Here is a 13,241-nt window from a genome sequence, read left to right on the forward strand (position 1 = left end):
GGCTGGTCTTCGCCGTCTACGTTTGTCAGATTGTACAGCTTAGAAGTCCCTGCCCTACGAGCGCAGGTTCTCTCTGCTCAATTATGCACGCTCATGCGTTTTATGTGTACACCACGGTGCGCTCAGCGAGCTCACCAACGTGACTCTGAATTTACTTATCTCGCACACCCGCGGCGCGCACGGTATCTCGCCGTCTTGTGCTGTGTTATGTGCTCCCGGTGCGTTTAAAACCCCACCGTATGCACGTCAACATTTTATATGGTGCTTACACTTTTGCTTTAAAGCTGTGAATATGCCGGGTATAAGACCACACGCAGTGTCTCTCCGGTAAGGCACTTCAGTACGTTGTGTATGCACGGCGTGATGGGATTACGTTCCCCCATAGCGTCAGCTAACTGACGCAATGCGAAGTGAACCGTATTGAAAGGGAACGCTTAGGTTACTCACGTAACCCCGGTTCCCTGAAATAACGGGAACGAAGCATTGCGTCTCTTGCTGTGCTACAAACGTCTACGCAGCGAGTGTTATTCGGCTGCGCGCTTCAGTCGAATAATAATGAGCTCTTGACGCTTGACCCGCGCTTATATAAGGAAGTGTGCAGGATCAAACGTCATTGGTCTGTACTTTGTAAATACATTAACCAATAGGCTTCAATTGCGGAGTAAACAGGAGTTTCCCCCCATAGCGTCAGCTAACTGACGCAATGCTTCGTTCCCATTATTTCAGGGAACCAGGGTTACGTGTGTAACCTAAGCGTTTTCTGTGGTTCTCTGGTTCATTGGTTAGGTTGGCATTCTGCGATTCTGTGGCAGTACTGAATTCGCTGGTGGTCTTTGGGCTGGAGTGGAGCTTCATCAACCAGTAGGCAAAAATGATGGATCTGTAGCAGGTGTTCAGTATTTCACTTGCCCTAATAAACATGGTAAGTATGTGGATGGACATAGTATATCTCTCTTTAGTTTACATTAATTAGCATGATGCTTAACCACATAGCGTCCTGTGTTTACAGTCCACCTAAAAGACAAAAGTAGTTGTATGATTTCTTTTGTGGATTAACTCATTCTACTTATGTTGTGCACAAACTTGCAAAATTTATTTATATGATTAATTTATACAAGCATATTTGTTTTTATGCGTAGATGCAGAACATTTCATGGACAATTATTATATTCCACAAATTTACTACCTAGTTTACTAACTATGAAGTTTACTCCTGAGCTAATATTTTATTAGCAACATTTTCTGTTTGTGTTGAATCTCAGAAATATTTGTGTTGAATATTTTAAACACCATTTTGTTGATAAAGAATGATATCTATTGTGGTGTTTTTGTAGATATATATATATATTGGTAGACCAGTGCATATGTCATGGGTTCAATCCTAGGGAACAGACATACCGATAAATGTATACACTGTTGCATTGGATGAAAACATTTGCCAAATTCTTAAATGTAAATAAAAATCATGCTCATTTGTTTTTAATCAAAAATACTACTGTCTGCCCCTTTCCAGGAATCTTTGCTCCACTTTCTAAAATTAGCAAGCTTTCTGAGCGCCGGAAAGACAGTACCCGCCAGCTTGGCACTTCTGTCTCCCACCCAAGACGCATTGACTTAGCACGAGTCACATCAAAGGTCAACACAGGTACACCTCTAATTCACCTAATTCCTTATTGATTCTCCGTACAGTTCACAAACTCAATACCATGTAGATCCCTGCTGCCAACATAGGCTCAAAGCTTATTAGCATCCCAGAGGACTAGACTGATAAATAAACTTACAAGTGTGAATAGTTACAAGGGTGATAAAGTGGTTGGCGTTAAAGCTTTATTTAGTCCCCATAAGCGGTGTAAAGACAGTAAAAAGCAATGTGATCACAGTGGAATGGAGAGCTAATGTCACTTGTGTGCTGTTAGAGTGCCCACCCCAGCAGATGGTACCCGGTCAATGAAATCTTGAGATTGGCTTCTCCACAAGCCAAATAAAAAAAAAATAATAACAAAAGAGCTGTTCACACAAAAAGGGGAACATAATTAGAAAAAAAATGTCCTTAAATTTGCCCTAAATATAGGAAGGGCACAACTAGTCCCACAGCCGTCAACCAGGTTGGGTGTCTAGAGCTGACATAACCTGGGACGATTGCCTAAACAGGTTATAGAACCTAGCAAGGTATTAGGAGTGGCCCTTCCTGCAGTCTGGCAGATATCTGCCAGGGAGGCGCTGTTAGCCAGCGCCCATGAAGAGGCAGCCACGTAGTAGAATGAGCGCACCCTCCAGAGGACAGGGCAAATTCTGGGACCGGCGATCCAATGGCCGAGCCTATGCTTGGAGACAGCCTTCTGCTGACATCCCCTTCTGCTGACCTTCAAAGCAAACGAAGAGCTGATCAAATGATCTAAAGCTCTGCGTGCAGTCCAAGTAAGTGCGGAGAATGCATACTGGACACAAGAATGATCAGGCTGGATCACTAACATCAAATCAACTAGTTCTGAACCAAGTTTCAAATTAAAATCACAAAAAAATTGGTTTCTGTCACACTTTTAGTGGTTTTACCAAACCACTGTCTCTGGATTGCTATAAATGCAAAAAAGTTATGAAATATGAAAACTACATTCTTGGAGCTTTCAGTGATATATAGGTTGTCAAGATTTTTGAAGATTCATAGATTTATTTGAAAAATATTAGAATTATGAATGTATACAAATACAAATAAAATTTCTATCATCAAATGGTCTTGAAATATGAAAACTACAATCCTAGAGCTTTCTAACAATCTAGTTTATCAAGATTATTTCAGGTTTATAGGGTATTTATAAATAAATATGTAATAACACCTTGGGCCCACTTGTAGGCCCCCAACATTTTAGAAAATTACTCTTACTACATAATTGTTTTTGTAAAATGGTGTTGAAATATAAAAACTACATTCTTAGAGCTTCCCAACAATATATAGTTTGTCAAGATTGGTACGAGGAGTAGGACCCCGCTAGGGTGGACCCCGATAAGGCGTGACCAGTAGGACTTTCTCCGCAACCTCACTGGGTGAAGCGTACTTCAGAAGTTCCCATTGACAACTTTTTGCTAAGGCGTCCCTGCCGAAGAGAGCCTCAGCGATGGAGAACCAAAGCGGACACTGAGCATTCTCCTAAGATGCTAACATGTCAACCTGTGCCTCTCCGAAGTGAGCCCAGATCAGTTGGCCATCTGAGGGTGGAGCATCCACTCCCTACACAGCGTAGCCTGCCGTGAGAGTGCATCCGCCACATGGTTGAGGTCACAGTCTCGGCTGACTACACAAAAGGTGGTGGCGGGTGAGCTGTGACATCTGGCAAAGAGTGCAAACCTCCCTGCAGTTATGTGATGTTGATGTACCAATTGCAGGACTGAGATAGGCTGCTTTACTTTAACTTAAGTTTTACGTATATAAGCAGAACAATGAGACTTTCAAGGAGAGTTTTGTGAAAACTCTCCAAGTCTGAAATGCATTGCTTTTACGCTTCTTCTCTCTCAGATCGGAAGTAACTAACTACTTGAGTAGTTTAAAGGTGGTATTGTACATTATATGTTTATAGGCATTACCTGCTCACACCAATGCCATGAGTTTTAAAAGCAGTATAGTATCCTGTACTCTACAAACTACAGTTTCTCGTTTCTCTACAGGGAGTGACAGTGTGCCCACACATGTGCTTCCAGAAGTGCACTAATGTTGATGAACAGCTGTTTTTCACCTGACCTCATGTCTCTTTCTAAACTCTCAGAGAAAACAATTCCACTGTGCTTTTCTCTAGGGCTCAGGTATTGTCCACTCAGAAAGCTAAATGCAGACATATGGATCTCAATAGCTTTGTGCAGGTTAGCGCTTTTATGAAGAACCCTGAGGGCTTTGTAATTCCACAGTGCTTTTTTGTCATTATTTCCTTTTGTTCTACCATATTTTTCTAATCCTTTTTACTTTATGAATTACTAAAAGGGTGAACATTAGGTAAAAATATCAGCCTAAAATAATTTTAGTGTAGCAATAATGTATACTTATAGTTTTCCTTAACAGATATATTTTACAATTGAAATATGTGACCCGTGCTTGCAAAATGAATCGGAATACAAGCCACACCGTCTAATTTACTAGAGGCAAAATTGGTCGAATTTGAGGATTTCGGAAAAATAAATGCATTAAGCCCTCGGCTAGCGATGTCAATGCTCTAAATAGTTACTTAACATTTAAAATTGTCTTTATTTGTACGTATTCTGAGCGGTGTACCGTCCTTAATGCTTAATCTAATACAAAGATGTGTTCATCCAACCGCATGTGACATTTTGTTTTTCGATTTTAACTCATTTCCCGCCAGACTTTTTACAAAAAAGTTTCACAAAATGCCTTTCAGGAAAATGTTCTTCTAAAAATATATAAACATACAAATAAAAAATCTAATGAAAGAACGACCCCAGTGTTTCCCACAGGATTTTGAGGAGACTGTGGTGGTGATGACGTCACCTGCTTATTAGCATATAGGTGACGTCATCATGTTGTGTTTGAGTTTGATCTAGTGTTGGCACCTGAAATATGTTTCACTTCTACTCTTTGATCTGTATCTGTATTTGATCTGTATTATATATCAAATTATATTTTAAGCCGAATTAGGCTGTTTTAAATGGTGAAATAAAAATGTAAATGGGAATCATGAAAATTCTATTTGTGGGGGCCAGTGTTGATTCTGTGGTGGGCCACCACAAATAAATCAATGTATGGGAAACACTGGACCCCTTTGCTTTCAAACAAACAATAAACAAAAAAACAAAACCGAAAAAAAACCTATTTATCATATCTATATTTTTTCTCTGCCTATTAACTCTTAAATATGAGTATTTTTCTTACATTTTGTTTTTGTAAAAAGCTGAAATAATTGCATTTTTGTGAAGGAATTTTGTTAGAGATCAGATTCAGAAAGATGATCAAAACATACACAGATATTAAAATTACTAAATAATAGTTTTTTTATAAAAACAGTTTTTTATATATAAATTGGGTAAGTGTGCCATCTAGTATAGAAGAATCGCGGTATTACAGATTAACATAAAAACTCATCAGGAACACAAAATATCTGGTGTCATGTGTAACATTATATTAGATCCTTGCAGTAGATCTTAAAGCTGTCTGTCTCAATGTCCATCCAACAATAAGTAAAGAAAGAAGTTTAAAGGAGTCATATTGTCAGATTTCATGTTTTCCTTTGTTTTTAGAGTGTTAAATTATGTCTGTGCACATAAAAGATCTGTAAACATGCAAAAATGAAAGTTTCAAATCCAAAGAATTCTTCTTTTTAAACGTGAAGCCTCATCCACGGCCACCTAAAACGGCTTGTTTAACACGGCCATGCAGTTAGACGTCTTACTGGTTTGAACATTTTCATAACACCACCCTCATATATACACAAAAATAGAGGGTGTAACTTTTAATTACGCTGTAAGTTAGTATTGTTGTTTCCGCTATGTCGAGCAGACGGTGTGTTTCGTTGCAAAACTACTTTGGTTGGCATTCCAACAGAGTAAACATTAAGAAACCATTTGTTAGGTTTTATTAACTCTTTCCCCGCCATTGACGAGATATCTCGTCAATCAAGAGAAAACGCTTCCCCGCCAATGACGAGTTTTTTCATCTTTCCGCAATACCGCTATTATCCACTATTACCCTTCCGCAACTTTTTAAACCCGGACGTATTGCCCTATGGCAAGCTGCTGCATGTCCGTGTCTGTTTTAAAGATCGCTCTGAATGGGATCTCTATGAAAAGTCTGTCACAAAATTTGAATTATCTCTGCTTTTTGCTCAAAATGTGGTGTTTTTGCAGAAACCTACCCATATTCAAAAGCTGATTACAAAAGAACTACTGAAGGTAGGATGAAACCTTTTTTTTTATTGAAAGCAGAGGGTCTGTTCTTTCATTTGGTATATTGTATGTTTATATATTTGAATAAGAAAATTTTCTGGAAGACATTAAACTTTTGTGAAAATCATGAAAAACGCTGGCGCTGGCTGGCAACTTTTTTTAAAAACGCTGGTGGTGAAAGAGTTAACAACACTGTTTTTAGAACAGTACAGCCCAAATGTTCGATTGTGTGCTGCACATATTAAGGAGGATTACTTTCTATATTTCCGCTGGATGTACACAAAGGCTTTGTCTAAAAAGTGGAGCAATTGCAACTTTGCAACTACACTGACATCCTGTAAGTAGCCAATGTTTTCATATTTAATTAATTTCCCCACTGACGATTGGGTTTTGAGCAGAGACGAGCCTGTGTTTTCATATGTAATGCATTTCCTAATGATGATCCAAACACGAGATTTGAGAAGTGCAGATTAGTGCTTGTTTGTTATTTCTACGTTCACAAATGCAAACATGGTTTATGTTTTAGTATCCTTACCTTACCAATCTGTTACGTTCTGCTCACATCGCGCTGGTGAAGATGCTTACAGTAGCCATCTGTGTTTTCTGGGTCAGATTAAGGCTTGTGTCGATAAGGTAGTACTAAATATGATAGTATCTCGTGGCTTTCACTATTGTTTTGGGAGCTCATCTTCCAAAACTTGGCCAGAAGCGTCATATTTCCGTTTTTGTTATTGAGGTATTCGGCCAATCACAACACACTGGATAGCTGGCCAATCAGTTCACACCCGTTGACACCGGGCTTTCTCACAATGATGAGCTTTGTACCAAGCGACCTGTTTCAGATGGGCGGGACTTAGAGGTGCTAAAAAATTATGGTATGTGGAAAATAATGATTTTTTTTAACCATAAACCACACAAACACAGTGTATTACACCAAATACACAAAGTAATGTGCTTTTTAGCCACATAATATGACTCCTTTAAAAAAAAAAATTATAGTATTTGTTTTTGACTTTGTGTGTGCTAAATCTATTCATTTTACAGGTGATTTTAAGGTATGAATGTGGTGATTTTGCTTTTGAACCCTAAAAATCTTTAACTTGATTTTTCTCAAAACTGACTTTGCTGACTCTGTCAACTTCAAACACATGTAGCTCTGTCATTTTTTGTCACATTCCGACAAATCATACATGGTTTTGAATTTTTTTTAATGAAGAATGTCAAAATATAAATGACTAATTTTTGTAAATTTGCTCAGTCCGACTTATTTTGCCAGCATCGGTCACATATATACACAGCTACACAGTAATTTAAGTTTTTATTTAATTATTTCTTTATTTACAGTATAATATGTATATTTATTCACTTGTTTTGATTGAATTATACTTAATGATCCGTATTATACAAATGTTATTTGTCCCTAAGAATACCTATTTTCAGATCACCAGTGTTTTTACAAGCAGTTTGTGTCTTACCTCTGTATCTTCTTTAGCCTGCTGCTCTTCTCTTAACCCTCATTATTGAACTTCTGCACACCTACACTACTGTTTCTTTCCTCCCTGATTCTTTTGGTTTAGAGGACTCTTGGTTAAGTCACACTGTGCACATCAAGAGTAAACCATAGGGCTTGGACGATTAATTGTGCAAATGCGCGTTTTCTCAATCAATGATTCGATTTCAGACAAATATTCTTATTGGGAAACGTGATGCATCGTCACAGCCCTAGCAAACCGCACATCCAAATAAGTGCTTTACAGAAACCGAGCTCCGTAGGGCACTTGTGCCTCATTGTAGTGACTTTTAAATATGATTGTAGGCAGGCTGGATGTACACACTAACCATATCCAGGCAACAAATTGCCTTTTTAATAACACTTTAAGAATGTCTTCTCGGCCACTGCCAAATAAATGACGGATCTCTGTTGCCCTTTAATCAGTGTGACTTGAGTTGTTTCTTTTTCCATTCCCAAGGTGATTTGAATAGTGGAGTGGACCATGGTGGATTTTACTGTTCCCTGTTGATTGATTGTCCAATGAAGCCAAGCAAAATGAGCAGTTCTTGCATCGCTCTGGGCAGACTGGCAGTAATTTGTCATGAAAAAGAATGAGACAATAGAAGGGGTCTGTTTGTCACTGCTGTAACCCTTAGTAGTGTACCTTTATTTATTATGTGCTGGTATAAAACTTTCCTTTGAAAAAATCAGTAAGTAGGCAAGACCTACAAGTTTAAGCATTTTAGCTTCAAGTGATTCGTGTTAGGACTAGCAATTTGACAACAGACCATTTTCATGCCAAAGTTCAAACATATACAATATAATTTGCAAAAATTTTAAATTCTTCTTAGCGATGCAGACTAGTCTCTTTATTTTCTGAAAATTATGTTTTGTGGATTTCAGTATGATGCAGAATCCCAAGCACCTTTTTGAGAAATATGTGAACCTTTTGGAATTTCATAGTATTCTAAATAAATTGGTCCAAATGTGATCTGATCATCATCTAAGTCAAGGGTATTGACAAACATAATGTGTCTTAAAATAATTCTGATCTGTAATGTCTATTGAGTAACCAAAAAAGCTCATAGTGCTTGTGAGAAAAGTATGTAATCCCTTGAGCTAATGAAAAAAAGCTAATTGGAGCTAATTGGTTTTAGCACTCCTGTTGCTTTCAGCACTCCTTGTTAAGATAATGCGTTTGGATGTGTGGACTACAGCTACTTTGACTGATAAAAAGAGTTTCCCATGAATGTCTGGTCATAGAATATAATATACAATCCGAGGTCTATTTACATCGTAACATTTAAGGGTATATGAGGTTACACTTCAGTAATTTACGTTCCAGTAAACACATGAACCCGCCTTTAAAGTTTTTTAAAGTATTTAAAATAGGTAGGGTAGTATAATAGATAATCCAGACAGCACCATCGAAAACGTGCCGTCCTTTAGGGATGTAAACAATCGATCGCTCGTTCCTCCATCAGCCAATGACTTCATGGAAAATATTGATAGACAAAACATGTAGCCAATTATATAACGAATTCAACGATCTCTGTGTGACTTTTTTGTGTGTGTTTGATTTCATGCTGTGTTGCAAGAACTGACAGACAGATGACATCAAAGTACAGCGAGAGCGAGTCGAAATTAAACTACTCCGTAAGATTTTGTGGTACTTTGACGTCATCCGACTGCAGCGCCGCATAAAGTCAGTGACGCGGCTGACGTACGATGCGGCTGACTGTTATCTGTTCCGCCCCAGCTTCTTTTTTTTCTCTTTTGTTTTGTGCGCCCGAGCTTCGTTTACAGTCTGTGGAGACGCAAGCTTTAAGTAAAAAAACCCCAAAACTTAGCAAACATGTCTGAGGAACAGGTCAGCCGCGTCACTACAGTCACGTGACTTTACAACAGAACCGAAAGAGAAGACCATGCTGAATAAACACATAATTCTTGCTATTTTTGGACCAAAATGTATTTTCGATGCTTCAACACATTCTAACTGACCCACTGATGTCACAAGGACTACTTTGATGATGTTTTTATTACCTTTCTGGACATGGAAACTGTACATAGATTTTCAATGGAGGGACAGAAAGCTCTCGGACAAAATCTAAAGTCAAAACATCTTAAACTGTGTTCCAAAGGTCTTCCGAGTTTAGAAAGACATAATGGGTAAGCCCTTAATTACATTATTTTCATTTTTGGGGAAACTATCTATACTACTTATTTAGTAGTAACGCTGGTCCCTGTGGGGGTGGGGGCGAAAACAAAAGCAGCTTATACCGTATGTAAATACACACAAGATGTATGCTTTTAAATATACAAAAACTGCTATCTCAAACATGGAGAGGCTTCTTCGTGATCTCCGCTAACAGATTGCAATAAAACGAAAATCACAAATTTTGAAAAAAAAACGTTGTTTCTCATTATCTCGAAACTTGTGCTGCCGACTTGTGTCACTGGTTTCCGTGACGGGTCACAAATGTGTAAAGCTGTGTTACAATTACCCAGGGTTTGTTGGTGCCCCGCTCACCCCTACTTATAGATTTACACTGTACATAAATACCTTCCCTTCATAGCTACACATCCCTTCTATGTTGTGTTTTTGTGTGCCTCTCCATTTCTCTAAAATAAGAATCTTTAGCACTGTTAGCCCTCTGCTGTCCGCAGGTGATTTGGCATTCTTGAGCAGTTTTGACCTGTACTGACATTTGTGCTTTTTTTGTTGGTTAAAAACATAATAATGGCAAAAGTCTCTGGGTCTCTAACAGAAACTGTGCTACAGTATTATGTGAGCCACGTGTGAACATGTTTGTATTTTAGAAAATGTTTATGCATGATTTTTGAAAAAGTAAATTTTTTAAGTCACTGATATAATCCACAAAACCCACACTAAACATGTTCTCACAAGACTTTTAAAAACTGGATCCAGTAGTTTAGAGTTTTTCCTTCAAAATGATCATCCTCCCTTCTCATTCACACAAAACAATACATTGATTTAGAATTTTGTAGCATTTAACTACACTACAAGAAACACACAATACTAGCTACTCATACACACACACAATAAACATGACATAAAAAGAGTTAAAGCATGGGAAATTAAGAGAGAGAGAGTAAAAGAATGGCAATAGCAATATGGCTTAACATTTGCACAAACCATCAGAGCCTTTAAGAATTGACACAGAGACACAGCAGGATGGAACAGACTATATGTCGATAATTTATAGCAAAAATATAACCCAAACAAATACGTCTCAAGGAACATTCATATCTGTATACCAACATAAACAACCTATATAACCACACACACAAAAAAAATATATATATTCTATTGAAATATTTTGTTATAATTTCACAGAATCATTTCAGTTTTTAAAATAGGCAAATGCCAACTATAACAACAAACCCAGAATTAGAAAGTATGCTTGCTGTCTTTCAATCACAAGCACACACACACACACACACACACACACACACGCGCACACACACGCACGCACGCACACACACACACACACTGGTTTCCATGTTTTGTGGGGACATTCCATAGACGTAATGGTTTTTATACTGTACAAACGGTATATTCGTATATTCTATTCCCGTCCCCTAATACCAACCATCACAGAAAACTTTCTGCTACTTCACATTTTCAATAAACATCATTCTGTTTACCTCAAAATGTCCCCACGAGGTAAAAAAATACTGGTATTCCTACATTTGTGGGGACTTCTCCTTGTGACCCCTCCAGCAAATAAAAAAATAACATGGCTTGGCAAACAATATTTTTAAATAACATGTTCCTCTGGCATTCCAAATAAATTGATGCAGTACATGTTAAAAAATCCTCTGCTTTGTACCACACACTATCTGATGTCTCTCTTACTGTATTAGCAACAATTGCAGCCGTTTTTTCGACATTAAATAATGGCACAAATACCAGTAATATCACACACGCAAACATTAATAAAACGCATTGCGTGAATCATTAAATAATCTCCTTCCATAAATTTTGTGTCTGAAAGGGAAACTCTTAGAAATGCATATGCAATAAGGTCAGTCGCAAAAATAACTAGACCACACATTTTCAGCACTAATAATCGTTATTATAAAGTCGTTATTTAACAACAAAATGATTGTTTGCTGTTAATAAATTAGCAGCGATAGTAACAGCGGAAATAAAGGGTGCCCTTTATTTAGGTCAGAGCAACTGCCCCTAAAAATTCCTGTGCATGTCCCTGGCATTAGTGACATTCTGCCAAACAGAAATAAGCTGATTGGCCAAATATAGAAACTTGGTTAAGAGCCTAATTAATCTGGTGTAGTAAATGGTTTCAGCATAATTTTTATCAACTGAATAGTAATATAACAATTTTAGTTAGTTCCAGTCCTTGATTCTGATTAGTCAGCTATGACTGCTGAACCCAACAATTCTGTTTATCAGTTTTTCTTTTTTATGTTTCTAGCTCCAGTAACAGATTAAAGAAACTATTCTGGAATAAAATTTAATGCCACCCCTCCAGCCAAAATGACAAAGAAGATACCTTTTGAACTTTTTTTTACTATATGCAGTGTTTGAGGTATATACTACATGCCTAATGTCTTGGCTCTTGTTTGTCAATTAGCCTCATAACTGATTTCATTGATTTTTTTAGCCTGTGAATATGAGGGTTTATTAGACAGTTTTTAACAGCTTGAAGGTTAAGTCATCTTCTCTCCTTTGGCTTATTTCCTGGTGTTTTAAGCATCATAGATAAAGTTTTTAAGCCTTGTTATGTGTGCTGCTGTGCCAAGACTCGGGCACTCTTCCATGCTTCTACAAGATTAACATTTGGCTGGGACTCATTCAGGCTTCAAAGACTACATTCAAAACGACTGAATTTCTGAAATAATTACATAAAATGATTTTGAGAAGTGCACATTTAGTTTAATGCCTTTTAGGTGTTCTTCTTTAAATATATAAACATACAATATATCAAATAAAGGAACAGACCCTCTACTTTCAAAAAACGTTTCATCCCACCTTATTTGTTCTCTTTTTATAATTTCTCAAATATGGGTAGGTTTCTTGAGCAAAAAGCTGATATATTTGCGTTTTGTGAAGGACTTTTGATAGACATCTGATTCAGAGCGATCATCAAAACATACACAGAGTTTGAACTGTTTGCCGTAAGGGAATACTTCCGGGTTTTAAAAGTTGGGTAAGAGCAGATTGCCGTAAAAAAAGGACAAGTTTCTCTTAATTTAAGAGTTAACTTGTCAATGGGGGGGATGCGACTTTAAAGCAACATGATTAGTTAAAAATGGCAAAATGCATATTGCAGTATTAATTTTAATTCTTCCAAAAGTTATATAGTCCAAAGTTTTAGCAACAAGAAAATGAACACTTATATGTGCTCTGCCGTGTGGAAGATGATCAAAGGAGGGGTCCAAGTCATATGTAGCGAAACCCAGGTGAAAAAGTAGTACACTTCCATAGTGTATTTAATGTGCGTTATTTTAGCACACTAATTTTGTACTTGATATACTAAAAATGTATCTTTAGTACTTCTTAAGATGTTCTTAAAAGCATCGAAGTGTACTTCAATGTGCTATTTTGAGACACCATAAATATGAACTAAAAATGTATTTAGGTACCACTTGTACTAAACTTGAACCCATCTTTGTATGAAAGTTGAGTTCAAGTTTAAAACAAGTGTTAACTAAATACATTTTTTAATACAGAGATAGTACGTTAAAAGTGCATTTTAGTTCATATTCATGATGTCTCAAAATAGCACAGTGAAGTCCACTTAGATAATCTTAAGAAGTACTAAAGATAAATTTTTAGTATATTAAGTACAAAATTAGTGTGTGAAAATAAAGCACTTTA

General features: G+C 37.2%; 1 protein-coding gene across 3 annotated transcripts in view; it reads left to right on the plus strand.

The window, feature by feature from the left end:
• Positions 1-13,241, plus strand: part of LOC135778232 (CAP-Gly domain-containing linker protein 4) — a 132,391-nt gene that overhangs the window by 78,474 nt on the left and 40,676 nt on the right. For all 3 annotated transcript variants that reach the window (XR_010544466.1, XM_065288700.1, XM_065288701.1), the window contains 2 exons: positions 787-922; positions 1,514-1,645. Coding sequence is in view for 2 of the 3 variants with exons in the window: in XM_065288700.1 (XP_065144772.1) it covers positions 787-922; positions 1,514-1,645 (268 nt within the window). In the remaining variant the exon portion in view is untranslated. The remainder of the gene's footprint in view (positions 1-786; positions 923-1,513; positions 1,646-13,241) is intronic.

This window comes from Paramisgurnus dabryanus, chromosome 17 (genome assembly GCF_030506205.2).
Source record: "Paramisgurnus dabryanus chromosome 17, PD_genome_1.1, whole genome shotgun sequence".
NCBI lineage: Eukaryota > Metazoa > Chordata > Actinopteri > Cypriniformes > Cobitidae > Paramisgurnus > Paramisgurnus dabryanus.